We start from the raw sequence: 21013 nt of genomic DNA on the forward strand, positions 1-21013 counted from the left end.
ATATATTAGGTATACAAGTATGACTTTACGGATTTTTTGATAAAAAAAAACGCATTGATTAGACACAATATAAAAATCATTCTTATTCAAAGTATGCTCCATCGGAAGCCACAACCTCGATCCATCTTTCAGGCAATAAATGGATTCCACGCTGGATGTTTTGAAGCGATCCAGTTATCAAGCCAATTTTTTATTTCTTCATAAAAGGCTTTCCATGCTCTTTATCATCCAAATCAAAATTATTGTTTCTGAATCATTTAAACCATTTTTCACACATGCTTATCGATGGAGCATATTTTTTGTAAGCTTCCACAAGCAAACGATGACTTTCAGCTGCACTTTTCTTTAGAAAAAAATAATGAAGTAAAACTTCTCGCAAATGGAGTTTTTCTGGTACTAAATTTGGCATTTTCAATGCGATAAAAATAATAGTTGTTTACACTTTAGTCAAATGAAATGTATTACGTTTTAAAGCTGCGTATACACCTTTCATGTACATGCATTGCCAACTTCAAATAATACCAGCAGTATGATTATACCGCCATTTATTGAAAATCCGTAAAGTCATACTTGTACATCTAATAAATATAAAAACGAGTTAAACCTTCAATACATTTTATTTTGCTGTTAAAAAAAATATATTTTATAAATCGAAATATTTGTATTTCACGAATACATTAAGATTAAATCAGTGTACAACGGCTAATATGCATCAACCCAAGCAGAACAACAAGTCACGATAACGTCAAAATAATTAAAATGAATCGACAATAATTGAAAAATGACTTTTAATGATCATTTTGATGATTTGTTATTCTGCTTGGGAATATGTGCACTAATGCGTCCAATCAAATTCGTTATTAATAAATCGTTGTTGGAATTGTTCACAGAAGAGAAATTCGTTATTAATACCGTTGTTGGAATTAGCCACACAAGAGACATGTTCGCGTTCAAAATAAAATGCATAAGATAATATAGATTTTATTGAAATAATATGTTTATTGTAGTCTATAAAAAAGGATACAACGGAGAAAGAAGTGCACCTGTTAAAAGGTCGTGCATCGACATCGAGAAGAAACAATAAAGGATAAATGACGTTTCGCTCAGGGTTTTTTTGTCATTAATAAATCTATCCTTAAGTACGAACTATGGAAACACGATATAATTAAGGAAATATAATTTCCTAGATTATAAAATATTCATATAACCCAGCAGTGGTATCACTAATAGCTATGTAAAAAAATAATTAAGCTCAGCACGTAATTAATAATCGTCAGATTGACTTTTGCTTCAGTACTTTCTTCTAGGTCTGAAACAAATTCACAGTATATGATTTTCAACAATATTTCTCATATATTATATAAATCATGTCAGTGCGTACGATCGCGAAGCGTCACCACCGCAATTATAGTTCTCTCTTTTCTTTATCATGATCACATATTTATTCTTGTATTAACTTGGCTTAAGTACAAGATTAAGAATAACAGTCTTTACGCACAACCGATATAATAAATATAATTGTCTCTTATGACACTCGTATAAAAAATTTTATCAGATTCAAATTAAAGAAACATATTGTTATATTGTCCTACTTGAGAAGATAGGCGCGATAAATAAAACTGAAGTGGTAAATTAAAATTTAATGATAAAAGTTTGATTTATTAAAAAAAAAAGTCTGATTAAAAAAAAACTATTAAAAATTATTTAAAAAACGTTTGCAGGCACTGCAGACATAACGTGCAGGAAAGTAGTAATAGTTATTTTGTTGTCATATAGAAAAAGCAAAAGTGCAAAAGGCAAAGACTTAATTCATCAATTATTGCTTCTTATCTTATCACGTCGGAGTACTAAAAATAAAATATATTTTGCTATATTACAATAAATATAAATACTACCGATCACATCAGGGCTACGTTCTAAATCTTTACTCTGAGTAAAAGAGATATTTACAGTTGATTCTTATTTCGAAATCTTATTTGAGATGTTGATACGGCATTATCTTCTTTTTAATGAACGCGGTGATCTGTTTATGACATTTTACTTAAAACTTTTGTGAAATAAGAACCAACTATGAATACCGGCTTATAAATTAACACTAGTATTCATAGTTCGTTGTTATTTTAAGACCTTCTTAAATAACATTTTGAGATGCTAAGACCCTCCGTGATTGATTTGACATGTTAAGGCTCTTAAATATAAGAATCGATTATGAATACCGGCCTACTCAGCATGCGTTCCACTTAATATTCGCACGCTCGCGTGCATCGATTATTTCATTCTTGTTTAATATTTGACGACAAGGATAAACTGATACTCGCGAGCATTGCGAGCGTTAAGTGAAATGCACTTTCAGAGTAAAGTTTTAAAACGTAACCCAGAAAATCATTTTTTCTCATAAAAGAGAACATTTTAGCTCATGGTGCTAAGACGAGATCGTACTCTCACTTCATGTACATACATTTACATGTATTTCCATGCGGTAATATTATCAGATGATTGACTAATTTCGCTTAAGGTCCTAGTCTAGTTATATACTTTTTCTACTAAATTAATCAAAATCGACACGGCGATTTATGTTATCATTTCAATATTATAAATACATAATAATTACATAGTGAATCACTAAATTTTCTAATTATACATTGTATATGCATTTATTTCACAGAACGGCCATAGCAAAAGATACTAAAAGGAAAATACATAATTAGTCTTCTGCTTGGTCTAATCCGGGAAGACTTAAAGCTTGAAGATCGAGTGTACTAAGAATGAAACTAACATCGCAATATAAATAATAGATTTGTTTTTTATTAATAAACTTTCTGAACTCGTGCACATCGATGCAAGTTTAAGTGAAATAAATATAGTTTGTTTTATTTCAATTTATTGCATCGTGTGCACCAGTTCAGAAAGTTCTTTGATAAAGAACAGGCCTATAGTCTATAGTTTTTCATTCAAAATACATTTTCTCTCTAAGGTAGCTAAAGAGACTAGATTAGGACCTTAAAAGGTTATATGTATATATGAGACTCTCTCCAATCGTCAAACAAGTATTTGTTAACACAATCATAGACTCAATCGTCAATTATTTAACATAAATAATATTAAGTTAATATATATCTCAATATAATATATTTTAAGGCCAAAACTTTAACCGTATTCATCGTTCTCGAATCCCATTATCGTATACAATCTTGCCAAAGATAACAGTAATTCATACATAAACAATTAGCGATTATTTGTATTATAAATTAATCGTTATTATTCAACAATTTCGAAAATTGTTAAAGCATTTGTCGTACTACACAGGAATTACCGAGTCTTTTTCAGTTAAAATTTTGGGACAATAAAAATGATAACGACTAGTATAAAATATAGAGATGATAGTGCGCACATGCGCAATCTCTCTAGATGTTACATCTTGTAATTTTTAACTACATATTAAACTCGATTGTCAGGGACGGACAGTGAGGTCATTAAATGTAAATAAAAATGAGAAATAGCCTATATAATATTTGACACTATTGGCCCCTCCGAATAGTACGAGGTTAATTTTTTCCGACTATTCGCAGCGCGAATAGCATTAGAAGAAATCTTTGCAAAACAGAGACATATGTAGATACAGCAACATGAAAAAATATTATCCCATCGCTGCGAATAAAACGACTGTATTTTGAAAACACAACGGTTATGCAATCAAGTGAGTGAATTTAAAAATAATGTATAATACAACACTCTAATAACTATGATATAATAGCAGTATTGTGAAAAGTTATTAATTTAAATGAAAAATATTGTAAGAACAATTACAAGTACTTGATACGTTTATCATTAAGGTTTATCAAAATTGTTATATATTTATCAAAAGTATAAAAATTATTATAAATAAATAATTTTGTTTACAGAAATCTAAAGAACATTTAGCTCGGTACAAGACATTAAATTTAAATGATACAAGTAGTATACTTCTATGATACAATATTCACAGTATATAGATTTCTTTTGATAAATTTCTAGAAAATCGTAAGGACGATTTTACCATTTTATACATTGTAAAATACATGTTAAAATGTATTAACTGATCATAGTGTGTGATTCACTCATTGTGCAATTAATGTGTTTTCCAAATACAGCCGTACGATGATTACGAGTGTAGCACTTTTTATAACTCCATAATTGTTTATATCTCAATATGTATATAAACACTTATGCACGCGATCACACGGACGATTGTATCTTCGGCGGAGGTAGCGTGGTCAATTAACCCATTGCCTTCTCAACTCATCCGCGATTAATGAAGCACAGATAACTTCTTTTTCTCTCGTCGTGCCAAAAAAACTAATTGATAAATGATTATGGAAGAGTGGAGGGAATGACGCTATACTTATGCCACGAAACATTCGTGATTCGGTGGGCGTGAGAAATGGGCTAATCGACGCGATTAACAGGTTTTAACTTCTTTAATTTATCTCTTTAATCGCTAAAAATGCTTAACAACGGGGATAACGATTTTTTTGCCTCTCGAAATACATCGCGAGCAAGCTCTTAAATTTATTGCTTCTTCTATTCTAGAACTGTCTCGTACATACGACTTCGGCGCTCAACGAATAACGATTCTGCGAGCAATGCTCTGTGTGTCGGGTTGAAGTCTTCGCAAGAGAAGACAAATGAAGTTTTAAAATTGATCAAATCTGCTGAGCGCCGAAGACATGACATCACAGTAATACATTCAGCCGCTCTTTGTTCGTAGCCAATGATTTATTATTAGTATATCGAAAATACCGCGGCTATGCGACGGCGGCGATGGTGACAGCGCAGCGCAATCTCTTTATCAACGATGTGAATAAAATATTGACAATGTACAATAATCAAATAGATGCTCTTCGCTGTATAACGATTGATATATGAAAATAACAGAAAGCGATCGACTGTCTGTATTAAGCCGACGTTTAATCTAGTGCGTCGTCAAATGCTTCTCTTTATCCCTTCTACCGCTTTCACAGGCAGTATTAAAGCTAAGAATCTGCCACGAATAGCGTAGTATGTACGAGGGCGAAAGATTAATATTTTAGCTTTTCGGATTTCGTTTTGCGAGCGACGACGATGATGAAAATACTGATTATTGATATTTTGGCAGCCGATGTTCGCTCTAAGCGAATAGTAATTTATTAGCTCTATTATTGGATAAGGAGAATACACTCTGTTTAGCAATGCACCTCCAGCTGTGCACACGGTCGATCCAGCTTTCTCTAAATTATCTATCTTAATATGTGGATTGTCCAGTACCAAGTTTTATCTTCGTACTTTCGGGGGCGTAAAAACCCGTATGCGTTAGCGAGCATACAAGTAAAAGAACCAATCAACGTCAAAAGCAGGAGGGCAGTGGTTTCTTGATTTTTTTTTTATTAATATTCGTATTAATATTTCACGCGGCCGATCGTCCTTTCGTCCTTTTTCCTGCTAAGCGGTCCATCACGAGGCACTTGGACAAATCGACTTCGAATTATTGCGGAGCCGGGCTACTTTTTCGAAGATACGGATTACCGTATCCAGTCAATGTCATACTGCATCATTGTCGAAAACCGGCGAGATGCACCAGCAGTCACAAATCTCATGCGTCCAGTTCTCACGCTTAAATGGCATACGGGTGTTACTGCAAAAATACGAATAGTCTACCGCACGAATGCACAGAACACTCGATTTAGCCTCGATCTTGACGCTTCGCTGCTTAGATTTTCACCTGCGAATTACGTAGACGTTGATGGTGACGACAAGACCTGATCCGGTTGGTAATACCTCAGGCCATTTATCTATAAAGAAAAATAATTTCAAGTGAGTATAATTTTTTCTAAATTTCTTCCATTCAAATTCACTTTGCTGTACCGTCATGTCGTATTCCGTGATGTACGCTGGGATCTCGAGTTGGTCAGGCGGCATAACTTCATAAAGATATTCTACTCCGGGTAAATTGTGAACTTTTTGCTTAATAGCTGGAGCCATGAAGGTAGTGAACCACCACGTCATCATCTATAACAAACGATCAATTGCATTTATTTAAAATGAAAATTGGAGTTTCTTTAATATAAAGTTATAACAGGAAGAGAAACAAGAATGCAACTTGTACAAAGGTGATGGTATCATCATCAAATTTTAGTTATCGCTAAAGTATTTTTTAACAAAAAATTGTTGATTGCAAAATTACTGCGTGGAAACGTATTTACTAACGAAGGCCAGGAAATTCGATAGGATCGTTCCGAAGATGATTCGTCATGCATACACGTGGGAAGTGCAATAATAACGTTCATTAACGGGTGCGGTTTTGCGTCTTAAACAGCGTTTATCGAGCCCTCATTATGTCAGCAATTACGCGATGATACTGTTACTAACCTTGGTCCAGAAGGTAGGATGGATAATGTAGAAATGTTTTAGATTCTTCTTATACCTGTAAAAGGAATTCTGTTTCAAGATCACTATCAAATTTCTGCAAACAAGCGGAATTAAGTTGCATAAGTAACTACTCGATGCAACTTGCTGTTGCATAACTAAAACCGGTAATTTGAAAATATTTTAGTTTCAGTTTTTTTCTTAACAAAGTAAAAAAATAAAACTTATTTTTATTCTGTAGTGACGTACAATATTGTTCAAACGTTTTTTTCTATCTCACGTGATAAATGTTTCAAAAAGAAACCTCTAAAAAAAATTTTCCGTTAATCTTTTTAGTTGATTAAATATTTATGAAAAGTTAAATTTTTTAATAAATAATCGAAAAGCTGTCATCAAATTTCCAATGTCGCTCAAATATTTTATTTTATCCTGTACGTTGCACGTAACCGTAAAGACGTGATTCTACATTAAAATGCGATCAATAGGTTCGATGCGTTCGATATCTCAAGCGTACAACTTACTTGTAGGGAAGCACATTGTAGACTTCGCGCAGCCAGTGTAAACTGGGGTAATTGCTGCTGGCCGTAAGGGTGTGGAAATACGCGATAACATAGTCTCCCTTCACGATAGGATCCAGCAATTGTATCAGGTACAGCAAGGCCTAAAATTACAAAAAGCACGAAGATAAAAAAAACAGTGTATTCCGCTAAATTACTCGCTGATGTCATAAAAGAAATAAGTCGCGGTGATGCACCCTTTAAAATAGTTTAAAATATATGTTGGAAACCCATATTGCGTAAAAAAAATGCGTTGTCAAAGTAAAGTAGGGTAACAGGGGTAATGTGTCCTAAAATAAACGCTGCGTAAATATTCTCGGGATCGATGAGACGTCAGCGACGAGATATACAGAATATGTTTCGCAAGACTTTCCTATATCGTGGAATATGTGATATATCTCCTACAGGTTCTATTGAAAGAATCAACAACGTTATGATTTCATCGTTTCACTTTCTTGAGTAATCTGAAAATTCGATAAATGACGGAGAGTTTCGGACGATCAATGAACTCATAGAAATGCATATATCTTGCGTGATAAGAATATAATAAATAATAGAAATTTAGGCTGATATCATAAAATTGAACTGTAGTTTGAAATTAGATAAACAAAAAAATTGCATAAAAATCTCATATCTATATAAAGATTATATAAATCCCAAGATTATATAAATTTATAGAAATCTATTTAATGCGGAAATCGATGTCTCAAATGATCTGTAACGGAAGAATCGACTTCAAGGGTACTGAGACAATTAAGATCTCTCGGTCGTCATTCAATACATGATACACAAGTGTATTTACAAAATTGTTATGTACATACCTAGCAAATACAGATATAACTGCTATATAATATACATGGTTTATTCTACTCTCTAAATTCTTTGGAGTGGAATCTGACTCTAAAAAGTAAAAATTGAGCAAATTTTGATAAAGAGAGACTCAATGTTCAATCTTTAAGAATGAGATTTCACTCTTCAGAATGAGACTCTAAAAATTTTAGAGAGTATGTTATATGGCATTTATATTCGATGTTTGTTGACTAACAACTCTTATATTGCCTATTAACAACAATTTTAATGTTACTATATTATTTCCCTAATTCTTTGCTCTTTTACTAACATAGAATTAAGGATAATACTGATAATAAGGAAATAATGTAAACTTCGCAGTTATTTCACAAACATATTCTTATACGAATCAACTATGCGTGTCTGATTACAATCGAATAATATGATCACGCAATGTGTACGGCGATCGTCATTATTTCAATGTAAGACAATGAAGAAGTTGAAATTTTTTTGTTTTTAGAACTTCCGTTTTAGCAAGAGAAGCTCTGAAGCGAAAAATTCGATGGCAGGTAAAAGTGGTGCTATTAACAATAAGTTCGTGCCAAGTTGAAATGACGTCGTTATTCCGTAAATTGCGAAACGTGTCGCTATGTATTGTGTACCTGGAGACGTTATCTCAGGTCGCTGTGTAACTAGCGTCCTGACTGTGCGTAAATGTTTCATCTCGAAAGCGGGTCAGTGGATACAAAGACGCGGAGGGAGGTATCGCACAGATGTTTAAATTAACGAACTTAATGAAGAGTCAGTATTAATAGCGACTGACATTACGCACATCGCATCTCTCGTCTTAGAACACGCACCTCACGCGAACGCTCTGTTTACATGACGTTGTTTCAACAGCCGCTGCATAGCAAGTGTATATTTTTAGCTGTACCGACGAATCTCTATATGACGTTGTTGATATTCTTATCTCGATTAAAGTCAAAGTAACGAGGCATTCTAGATCGCCGGTAGCGAATCGCAATCTACAAAAAAATTGGAGCAAGCGAAGCTGAAAGCTTTTCTTTCTTGCACAAAAGTGGAACGCGCCACTAAATAATTAGCGACATACAAGTCACGATGATATGTTGACTTAAGAAATGTGGATATGTTGGTTTAAGAAATGAGTGTCAAAGCATTCGTGATGTCTTAATATATGTAAGAATGACTTACGAAATTGCACGTTTTCTTTTTATAGACAAAAACGTATACCGAGCTTTCTCGTTCAATTAAAAGCTATTTGAAAGCGAGTTTAAAAAATGCAAGTTCTATTTAACACAGTTCTCTTTCTGAATTTTAAATATTTTTTTTACAGATTAACTCGCTTCGTGAGAATATATGAGCGTTTGTTCATTTTATAGTTTATTTTATTTGAACTGAGACATTTCAGTTGCTATCGATAATATTGGAAAACGTGTAAGGAAGAAATTATTGTATGGAAGGTCACGATTATTATGTATGAAGAAAACTGACATATCACAAGCTGTTCCATTTTTTTCGTCGGCTGTAACGCGAAACTCGCACAAGAAATGAAAATTTTTAGAAATGAAAATTTTTTAATTATTGTAATTTATACGATTGACACTATGAGATTTAAATTGTAAACTAAAAAAAACTTTAAACTTTCTTTTATCAATCGCTGTAAGGTGATTCACTTGCATTCTCTACTTCAAATAGCTTTAGAACTCGGGTGTAGTTTTCGCAGCTGCAGTTGAGGATTAATATTTACAAAAAAAGAAAAATAAAGAAAGTTTTGATGATCGATCGGTTTCTCTGTCTTTTAATCGGCGACTATCTCAACGTGTTGATATTCGCAAATCATTATCGACGTATAAATAGGTTAATAGGATGAGAAAGTTTCATTGAGAATGGGGGTGCATGTCGCGACGACGACATTGCAGTCCGTTCTCGCCCTCCCCATAAGGGAACTCGTTCCGCGGTCGGTCTATTTCTGGACGTGTAAATATCGATTCGCCACCCGCCGCTATATCTCACTACGTTCCGGCTATGAGCGGAGTAAGGATGAGTCCGACGGGGAAAGGAAATGACACACAACGGGATACAACTGGCGCAAAGATATGTGCCAAATGATCAAGGCTTGGCCTGGACGCGACGTAATCGAGCGGTATGCGCGAGTCTGTGATTCTATGCACGGACTCGATAGAGCCGGCACGTATCTAGAATATCTGGAAGTGAGGAAAGTGGTACAATTTTTCAACTATGCCTGTAGCTGAAAGAGAGATTTTTCCTATAATGATTTTGGAACGTTTCCGATAATCTGATAAGAAAATTTGTATTTTGCGAACTAGCGATACAAATTCTCGTATCAGCTGTCGAGTATTTTCGAGAGTTATTAAAAAAAATATTTCGATTTTGTGTATTACATCGATAAAATTAACATCAATATGTAATTTATTAAAAAATTGTGTTTATCAGAAAAGTAAGTAGTCGTGAAATTATATCTCGCTTTAATTTATAAATAAATGCTCCATAATGTTTAATTAAAACGTGTCAAGATGGTACGATAATACGTAGCTTCAGTACATTTCAATTTTTACGAAGCCGATTACATACATCAATAAAATTAACATAAATACGTTATACTTTTTATAGGAATTTATTGAAAAAATGTATTTATCGGAAAAGTTAATAGTCGAAATTATATCACTTATAAGCAAATGTTCAATAATGTTTGATTAAAACATTCATGTACAATAATGTCGCTTAAATGTATACATATACGACAAGGACGCAAAAATCAAAGACAATTTCAACAAAGAATACTCTGTAAAACACTTTCTATTATACATTCCAAATCGATTAAATTGTAAAGGGCAACCAAGAGAGAGTGACTATAGAAAGGTGATATATAGTAGACAGTTGCAATCTTCAATTACTTGAAAACTATTTGGTAGTAAGATAATTGCGATATAATTTTTATTTTACTTAAAGAAGATTATACACTTTCAACACCATTCTGTCGAAATTGAATTTCCCGGCCGAATTTCCATTTCGGAAATTCTACCGGTGGAATAACAACGTTTCTACTATAACGTTGCTGAGCAGCAGATTTTTTGTGTAATCCGTAGCAACATTGATTTTCAGGGCATGCAAAGGTCTTTACCTTATCTAGATTGATTTTGCTGGCCGGGAACCATTTGCCGACGAAAACCACCACCGGTCGGCCTTGTCGGTCCACACCACTCTGGTACAAACAGCCAATCCCCGAAACCTCAGTCAGATCCTCCGTCTTTGCCCTCCTAAGAAGTCTTTCGTACCTACAAAAGAGCGATTTCATTCGCCTTATAATATGTTCGGTACGCAAGCTTTTTTTATATCGTACTCTAAAATTTTTAGAGTATAAATCACTCTGAAGAATGAAATCTCTTTTAGACCGGTATTCATAGTGCATTAGTATATTTAAAATTGTCTTAAGTACAATCTTAAAATGTCATGAAGATGTCACTAATCAGAGGACTGTATTAGCATTTTAAGACATTACTTAAGACGGTCTTAAAATAAGAACCAACTATAAATACTGGCTTTAAAGGTTGAAAATTGGAACATTTTTCTTTCAAGCTCAATTTTCGCTCTTTAGAGTGAAGATTTCACTCCAATAGATTTACAAAGTATATTATAACATATCGCTCGGTAATATTTTATGTCTTATCGTATGTTCGGTATACGAGCTTTTAGTGTATATTGATATATTGCTAAGTAATATTTTACAGACACGTTTTGTTTTTTTCAGGGTTACGTTAAATGCACGATAAGACAAACTAGGCTATTATATGGTACTTATCCACTATAATATTCTTAATATGCCCATTAATAGTTTCGAAATTTGCAGTTTTGAAACGTGTGCGTGGAAAATTTTATAAATAATTAATACCTGAGACCTTCAATAAAAATAGAAACGTAATGCATCTGTTTCGATTCGCGGAATTATTAATCTGAAATCATTTTTCAATACTAAGCAACTATCAAAAGAAACGTTATAGAGTTTTTCATTGGCAGAACTCAGTGCACTTTAAAGCTATATACAAATCGACGTAAAGATTTATGTTTAATAAAAATATAGAAACGAATTAAACCACGAAATCCTCAATACATTTTATTGTACTATTTGATAAAGTATACATTCGGCATTTTATCAATTGAAATATCTCACTTTTACATTCAGATTAGATTGGTATACAACGATTTTAATGAGTATCAGATCTGCCAATAAAAAGCGCTATTAATTTAAATAAAACGAAATCATCGATTTTGTGATGTTAATTCGCGATGAGTTCAAAGGAAGACACGGTGTGATACGGAACGTGTCCAAAAGCGTTCCTCGAATCTTGTTGTACGACTTATCATCATGTAATTTTAATTATATCACAGAAGATCGTATTGCTTTTGCGTAAATAGCAAACCGTGATGCATAAAAATACATTTTTGTAAAATGTATAAATTTTATGGGAATGAAATTTCACTTAAACATATCGCAACTTGTCGGTCAATTTTTAAGTTCTTTCTTCCAAAATTGCTAAACGCAAATGAAATAAATCAGTGTGATAAAATCGTTTTATGCATGAATTCTTCGATTCTAGGTCGACCATTACCAGCTTCGATACATTTTTCAACAGTAACCGGCATGGAAAACGTACTGGACGAACGCCAATAAAGAACAGGGATCAATAGCGAGCCAATAACGAGACTGAGATTCATAGGAATCGCACTCGACACGAGGTTCGACGACGCGCGAGCAAACGAATAGTATCTCAATACACACCGGTCCTCATCCTCGATGACATCCACCATGTCAATCATGACCATACTGATGTCACGTACCCTTCGTGTGTGATTTCACTCTTCGCGATCTTTCCTTGGTAAAAAAAAAGAATGAAAAAAAGAAAATCGATCAAGGCTCACTAACAGTCGTGTGTAACTGTCTTTTCCCGCGACATCCGTCAAAAAGGGAGCGTCGCGATACTACGATAGACTGAGAAACCACGCAGAGTTCTCGTTCGATCAGTGCACGGCTGAGGGAGGCGACGGAGAGGGATGACAGCGGTACGACGAGTCGCGGCAAACTGAACGAACTGAACCGAACCGAACCGTCTTGTCTAGAGAAGGAGAGCCGCCTCTCGGCTGCGACGTCCGCGACGACCACGATGACTACGACGTCTACAAGGTGCTCCCGCACCTCGCCGGGAGTCCTGTCGAGGCATCGCACGGCGCCTGCCCGGCTCGCAGAATGCTACGTGCTCGATACGCGCGAGGCAATCAGACGGAGTAGGGGTCGCGAGTCCGCTATTTAATTCGATCGCGATGTGTATTCCTTTAATTATGAGTAATATACCTCCCGCAATGGCCTTGGATGACTGTCAACATTTGTCAGTCTCCGTATTTTTTTGTACATCATTTTTGTAATGGGAGACAGGAAACTCTGAAATGCTCCATTCGAATGATCGTTCGCGATATTTGTATTCGCCAAATATGCTCGCGTGACGTTATAAACAAAAAAAATTGCATATCGTCTGCGTATCCGAAAGATAAATTATTATTTTGAAAAAAAGACAGATTTAAAAATGTTAAATAACAAATTTATATAGCATTGTTTGTAAGGAATCATTCAATTTTCATTGTTATCCAGCACGGTAGCTTTTTTGGGTGAGAAATTCGGCGCAATTTAGAAGTAATAACGAAATGTATTTAAAGAACACAGCTGCTTCAGTACGAATATAGACTTTAATATTTTCTTCGAAGCACTCTTTCGAAATAGTTTTTTCGAATCAAATTCGTGTTAGACGATTGTGAAGGCCAATTCAAAGAATTGATAACATTTCCATTTCGGTGCACAAACTATTACGATGCGATGTTCTAAATCGGTGTCGTATTACGCTTGACGTCAATATATAGAGATTGGATGATATTTACTTTTACGGTAATAAAACCACTATAGTGACATTAAAATAGTGTCATATTTTGAGACAAGAAATACAATGAAATAATGAATTATAATAAATCTTATTCAAAGAGAGAAGAGCTATAAGATTTTTAAAAAATATTTAAAGATTAAATTGAAATTTATATTAAAAATATTTGTAAATCCTTGTATATACATATTTTTTAAAACAATTTTTCTTTCATGCTTTTGCATAACGAACTATTTCCATTATTAGAAGAAACAATCTTGTGTGTTGCAAATATTCAAACAATAAAATTATTTTATAAAATTAAAATAGATATCAAAGTATTCTTCTTTTACATATAAACTGGAAAAGTTTAACGTGTCTAAAAGAGACACGCATTGATGATACATATCGACGAATTAATCAAAACTTTCGTGCGCAGTAGGAATATTTGGCGCGTCCGAGATTAAGTATCTTAGATTGAAAAAACAAATACGTGCTTCACAGATTAACGGAACAAACGGCGTATTTCGCGAAATTTCAGACTCGTGATTATAAGTGGAAGAATACTGCGTATAAGTGAAAGAACAAATTCCATTATAATTTGCATTAAAAATATGAACAATAATATTAATTAGATAAAACTGATAATTATTTAAAAACAAAACAAGATAATATACATGCATTGTTTTTCAAATTATTCTTTCTAAGGTAAAATTAGATAACAAATTACATAGACATTGATATTGCACGCGATTACATCAAGTTGTTGCTTAGGCTACAACTTCATGACTTTGACCTCGATTAAACGGATCCAAGGTATCTTATCGAAAGTATGACACAAAAGTATTTCCTAATGTATTTCCAAAAGTATTTCCTAATTTCCAAAAAAAAAATATTTAGATAGTTCTAAAATTTCTGATGGAGATAAAATCGTATTTTAGATTGTAAAATGTATGATAATATGTGAATAAAATTTTTATTGTACTTGGAAATAAATCGAATGTATTTCATGAAAGATTATTTGTCTCAATATTATGTGTAATACTAATTGACGTTATATAACACACCAATATAATCGATTGTTATCTCATTAAAGTAAAAAATAGATTGATCTATTTCAAAAAAGGAGCTCACTCAATGAATCATCGCCACTGGTGTAATCATTGGTTCGAGTTACACATGGGTTTGTCGTGTCACTGTAATAAACCCCACATATCACGATAAAATGACGTCGATGACAATCTCGGCCTCAAAATAAACATTTAATATGATAGGAAATGTCAGGTCTGAAACGACTGATTTATTTCTATGACGCAAATGATATTTCAGTGCTGAAATTAATTAGATACAGTTATTACAAAGCAAACTTTCGTACGCGCGTCATAGTCGCTAAAGTCAATAATTCGTAGATATAAACAATATTAAGTGAAAATCAATCGATGAAATTAAACACACGTGAATGAAAAATGCCGTATTCAAGGTGATTCTTGGTACCTAATAATATTTCTTGTGAATTTATACAATTTTCAGTCTAAGCAAACCGCGCGTCGATTATTTGTCGGTCTTGAAACACAGTTCCAAATTAAAGCTGGAGCACTAATATCATAAATTAATATGACATGCTTTGGTCAAATTGGAAGGATGCCCGCACGGAATACGGGAGATCCGGGTTCGAATTCCGGCTCAGGATTATATTTAATATTTTTCGCAATAAATTATTTACAGCTTTTGAGATGTTTATTAGCATCAAATTATTAACAGCCTTCTAAGATGCAAACACACATCTCGGAAAGCTGTTAATAGTTTGATGCTAATAAGCATCTCAAAAACTGCAAATAATTTATCAATTATTTATCAATAATATTAAACTGCTTATCAATTTATTTGATCGAATATCGTAGATATGATATCGTTTTGTCAACTGTGATATATAATATATAAAATCAGATAATCAATAACTATTTGTGGTATGTGCGTGGAAATATCACTATTAATAAAAACTAATAATAATACTAAGAATTTTGTTACATGGAATTACTTGTGCCTGAGTATACGAAGTTAGTGTCAAATGAGAAACTTTAAGAGAAAATAAAAACTCCACAGAAAATAAAAGCTTCACAAAAATTACACTAAGAATATATGTTAAGCTATAACATTTGCATATTATTTAAAATAATTGCGTATTAATTAAGATAATTAATTAATATAAATTGCTCTGCGAAAGTAAGTAGTGAACTCTATAAAACGAGAGTAATAAGCTCGAAAAAAGTTGTAATGACTTCGGCTTTTTACAGAAAATATTACAGAAAATCAAATGCCCGAAGTTATACAGTGTTACAAAATGATATAATAAACTGAATTACGACTGGCTGATGTCCTTTATATCCCTAAAAGTTTACTATTCATTTTACATGCTCATAAATACAATACATTTTTTATTTTTATGTCGATATAGAAGAAATCTTTTATTAGCGTTTGACTTTTGTATCGATAGGAGTCTTTCTCTACGAATACATTTTTTGCTGTGCTGCGTGGATAAAGAAGAGAGAAACATGGCGCTGTTAACTCGTTAAAACTTTGTGTTAACACAAAAAAATCCAGCTTTGCAATAACTTTCCGCTAAATAATGGTCTGCTAGTAACTTCAGATATATTGACAAATTAGTGTAAATGATGAATTATAAATGCAAATTTTCTTCCTCGAATTTAAAATAATCAACATTCTCTCTCTCTCTCTCTCTCTCTCTCTCTCTTCAATATTAATAATGTATTGTGTATTATTTCAATCTGACCATAAAAATAAACTCGTGTTATTTTTCTGATTTAAATGTGCTGATTACACTCACAGCTAACTGTCCATTAACTCATTGCAAAGTTAATTGCAATATTAAATGATTATTTCAAAATTAATTCCAAAGTTAGAAAGAAAGCTTACGAGAGAATCAAATTTGGCTTTTAGAGACTTTTTTTTAACTTTGAATCATTATTCTAGAGTTTTACTTACTTTGAAAATTAGTCTTGTTTCTATAGAAAAATAACGTATACATTGTTTAAACAATCTTGATGAAATTGTGTGTTAAAAAATATCTCACAAATTTTCGTACCTTTCTTTATGTTGCATTTGCTTGAGCATAATATCCGCTAGTGGGTCCGCAGGTCTCTCTCCCAAAAGTCTCTGTCGGTCCAAATCACCTTGCATTTGCGCAAAAGCATGCTCGCCAATATTAACCGAAGTTTCTAATTGTGATGAAAGTTCCACTGTATCGTCGCCTGTAAAAGTACGATGTGATTTTCAATATTATATCATATTAAACTTTTGTGTGCTGCAATGTTACATTGAAATATTTCTTTACCGTGTAAAGCGTGCTGAGGATTGTCAATAATTCTGATTTGTCTATCCGGAAGTAAAGGTTCTCCATCCATGCCGCCAATATCATTCGGTAACTGCCAACAAGCGTTATCCTGCTCTGCCAAATTTCGAGGAAAATAGAGTGGCAGAAGAATTTCATATATTCCAAGATCGCATGGCTCTAATACAAATATAACACACGTTAACGAATCGTATTGCTCCAGGAATCTACGTACAGTTCCTAGAAGAGAAGAAAAAAAAATTTATTTAGCACGTACTGACATATGCTTAAATTAACACAGATGTTTGCTTGCTGTAGTATACTTACTGAGAGCTATATGCGCTCCTGCATCCGGAGGATAATTTCTCCGTATTGAATTTATTACAGGTAGAGCAATGGTACGCAATCCCATTTCCCTCGCCTTTTGTAGAACATTTCTACGATAAAAGAATTATATTGTAAGATCAGAATTCTTTTGCTACGAAGAACTATGTAGTGCCATCTACAAACCTATTCCTGTATACAAACGGCTATAATAGAACACGCACGAATAGCTAGTCCAAAATAATAATATAAAAAGAAATAATTCTTTGCGGCATTGTATTACATGTTCCAAAAATGTACGTCGTGATATTATTACAATGTGCAACATCTATACACAATTTTATTAATTTTGAGTTCTTGATATTATGATATCTTATATTGTTTAATTATGCGTTTACTTCTTGTTATCAGATATAATACAAATAAAAAAGTAATTTTATTTATAAGGAATTTCTTATTTTCATTTTAGAATACTTATAAATTTGTTTCACTATAAATATGTCATTATAAAATATTTTCATGTTTTAACTAAATAATTAAGTTTTCAATACTATGAAATTTTTTCTTTATCTTATATTTTAAGGCGTTTTCCTCATTGACAGGTCAAAAATCGATCTTTATTGTATATTTTTTAAAATCCTACAAGTGTGCAGAAGTCATTTTAATTTGAATTGCATCTTCTTTCGCCACATAGCGGTGGGCATTTGGGCCACTGTGTACCCCTATGGACTCAAATATTTGTAACAATGCCGTGGAACCTTCGTTAAACACGCAGGCAGAGATGTGTGCAGCAAGTTTGACTATTTCTAATCCACTTAAGATAATTTTTGGACTGATTTTCCATATCATCTGATTATAACTTTTATTTTGATCTAAACCGCCAATGCATCTTTCTAATAATTCCTCTTTGCTTAGGTCTTCGTATATTGGTTTAATAGCATCCAAAACACCTCTAGGTAGAGATTCGTAATCGTGTTTGTAAGAGCCTAGTTCGCCATTTGCGGAAGCTCGCTGCCAGGTGCACCATGATTCAACTCCGGTCGGGCATTTGTCGTGTTGTGGAGATTCATCTGTTGAGCTGTAGTGAAAATATGTGGCCCATATCGCATTTCTCATTTCGTTTACTGAGTCACAATTTTCCTGTATCGCTAAACTATAATGATCTGTTAATTTATCAATCATTTTGCTAGTCAGTTTACCTTCTTCTCCGAGCTCATTCATTTTCTTTTTGCACTCACGCAATCGATGCCCTATTTTTTTCTTCATATGCTTTATGCACTCCTTCTTTATAATTAAAGTATCATCACCATAAGGAGCAGAATTTATAACACTGATATAAGTTTCAGAGTCAACATCACCGATGTAATTTATGTATTTAACACCGTATTTATCTTGTGAACGTGTAAACATTTTGGTGATAGCGCCTACTTTCATTTTTCGATTTACTGAACAATTATTGCTATGTGTTTTCACCCACTCTTCGTACTCAGCTGTATCTTGTTTTCTCTCCCAAAACTCACACGCTTGACAACATGATCTTTTCACAACAATATCAAGTACTTTTCCAGTATAGTATCCGATAATCGAAGAAACTCCATTCAGCGATGCGACACCACATTTTTTCCAAGTATCGTTTACTGATACAGTTAAATCGTTTGTTCCTTCAATATTTTTTTTTTTGGATGTTTCTGCTTTCTCTTCATTTACAGCATTTTTAAAAAAAATATTGGAAACTTCTTTAACACAATTGAGTATATTACTTATAATAATATCATAGGTACTTCGAGTAAAAAACTCTGGCATGTCCATCAATCCGCAGAACTTTTGACAATCTTTTAAACCATGTCCTAACACTCTCATAGTAAATATGAAACGTCTATTTATTTCATATGAATGTTCAACAGAAGAGCACGAAGGAATTGATGTAGGAGCGCATGTATTGCATATCAGTACAATTTTAAAACCAAGTCCGCGTGCACTTGCTGTTTGAAATTTAACATCACCGTTACACACTTTGCATTTAACAAAATTTGAAATTGCAGCAAATACAGAAATAAAGTTCAAAATTCTATATTCTATGTAATTATCTTGCGGCACAGCATCTTTTAGCATCTTCATTTTTTTCGCAGACGTACTAAAACTATTTTCGTCGCTCTCAACATTTTTTTTATTAAAATATTGTTTCCTTTTCTTCGATCTTGATTTCTGAATATTCTCTATACTTCGTAATTCACTAGAACTTTTTTGTCGATTCATATTGAAAATTATACTTGACAATTGTATAATAATATTCTAGAAGCGAATATCCTACCGCACAGCTCGCTCTCAACTGCTATACTGTAACGGTCTCTGGATTTCGTTTACCCGAAAATTCTTTGTGTTTACCACTACAAATGTATAAGACCTTTCATTTACTAATCAAGTATATCTTCACATATACAACTTACACAACGTTAGAAAGGGGCTACCTTTGTTCCGTGCGTAACTGCCATTTTAAACAGTCGAGCGGAGCATGTATTTGAACGCCCATAACTTCGTCAATTTTAACTTGAAATTTTCAAGGAATTAAAATATTGTACTTATAAAAAATATCAAAACCCAAAAATCGATTTTTTTTTTAATTTCTGACTGAGTATGACCCCTTAACTTCTAATGCAGTTTTGAAATAAAAATGTTTGTGAGATAATGGACATTTTCTAATTTTCTAAGGTGTTATACGAGACAAAAATCGAGCAGAGAGCAGACTGCAGAGTCCATTGTGTTTATTCAAGAGACCGGTTTCTAACCTATTGTGTCAAGACTCTTAAGGTACCTTTACATGACAGCGTCAAGCGTCGAACGTTGAGCATCGTGAGATTGCTATTCGTTAATTTTGATCAGGTGAGGTTTTTAAGCGAATAATAAGCTCACAACGCTTGACGCTTGATGCTCCTACGTAAAGGTGTCTTTAAGCTAATCTCCAACTTTAAGATAAAAGTCAAGGGAACCGAAATGAAGTAAACTTTGGCTATTAAGGTATATCCTCACAAACTTGCATAGCCGCATAAACGTATGCATAAAGGAAATTACCCAATCGCATTTCTCTTATAAAGACGCACGTAAAATGTGATTGGATAATTTTCTTTATGCATATGTTTATGCGGTTATGCAAGTTGTGTGGATATACCCTTACAATTAACTCCATATGTATAATACTCGTTATAAACGTTTAAATTAGAAAATTAATTTAAAACTTCAAAATAATTTTTCTCAAAATAATGTTTACAAAATCCTGAGAAATTCTTTCGAAAAAACAACTTGACCAATTAACTTTGCACAATTATTACTGATACTTTTCTGCAGTTCGTTGATCACAATTTGTTTATATTTATCAATTGTTCAACCCTTTTTTATATAAAGATAGTGAAAAAATGCTAAAAATTTTCGTTTTGCCGCCATTTTGTTAAATTTCAATATTTTAACTGAAATGTTTAGTATGCGCGATGTAGAATACTAATATCAAAAAGAATAATTAAAATATTTGAATTATAGAACCACCAAAAATATTTCCCGCGATTTCTATGTAATTATTTTTAAGGTAACACACGTAAATACTAAAATATTCCTGTATACCAATAGCGTTTTTTGTTCAGTCCTTCCGTAGCAAAAAGATTAAAATTAATTCATAT

At 33.1% G+C, this 21013-nt stretch overlaps 2 protein-coding genes across 2 annotated transcripts in view; one reads left to right on the forward strand and one right to left on the reverse strand.

Annotated features, from left to right (window-relative positions):
• cn (Kynurenine 3-monooxygenase cn) overlaps positions 1 to 12512 on the forward strand; it is a 34413-nt gene extending 21901 nt beyond the window's left edge. Inside the window, exon 11 of the mRNA XM_018453804.1 lies at positions 12365 to 12512. Within this exon, the coding sequence (XP_018309306.1) occupies positions 12365 to 12403 (39 nt within the window). The 3' untranslated portion in view covers positions 12404 to 12512. The remainder of the gene's footprint in view (positions 1 to 12364) is intronic.
• Positions 5392 to 21013, reverse strand: part of Gdap2 (ganglioside induced differentiation associated protein 2) — a 28563-nt gene continuing 12941 nt past the window's right edge. Inside the window, exons 5-12 of the mRNA XM_018453796.1 lie at positions 17349 to 17458; positions 17025 to 17261; positions 16776 to 16941; positions 10891 to 11044; positions 6903 to 7042; positions 6385 to 6439; positions 5881 to 6024; positions 5392 to 5807 (exon numbers count right to left, since the gene is read on the reverse strand). Of these exons, the coding sequence (XP_018309298.1) occupies positions 5745 to 5807; positions 5881 to 6024; positions 6385 to 6439; positions 6903 to 7042; positions 10891 to 11044; positions 16776 to 16941; positions 17025 to 17261; positions 17349 to 17458 (1069 nt within the window). The 3' untranslated portion in view covers positions 5392 to 5744. The remainder of the gene's footprint in view (positions 5808 to 5880; positions 6025 to 6384; positions 6440 to 6902; positions 7043 to 10890; positions 11045 to 16775; positions 16942 to 17024; positions 17262 to 17348; positions 17459 to 21013) is intronic.

Source organism: Mycetomoellerius zeteki, unplaced genomic scaffold (genome assembly GCF_001594055.1).
Source record: "Mycetomoellerius zeteki isolate Tzet28-1 unplaced genomic scaffold, Tzet1.0 scaffold41, whole genome shotgun sequence".
Lineage (NCBI taxonomy): Eukaryota > Metazoa > Arthropoda > Insecta > Hymenoptera > Formicidae > Mycetomoellerius > Mycetomoellerius zeteki.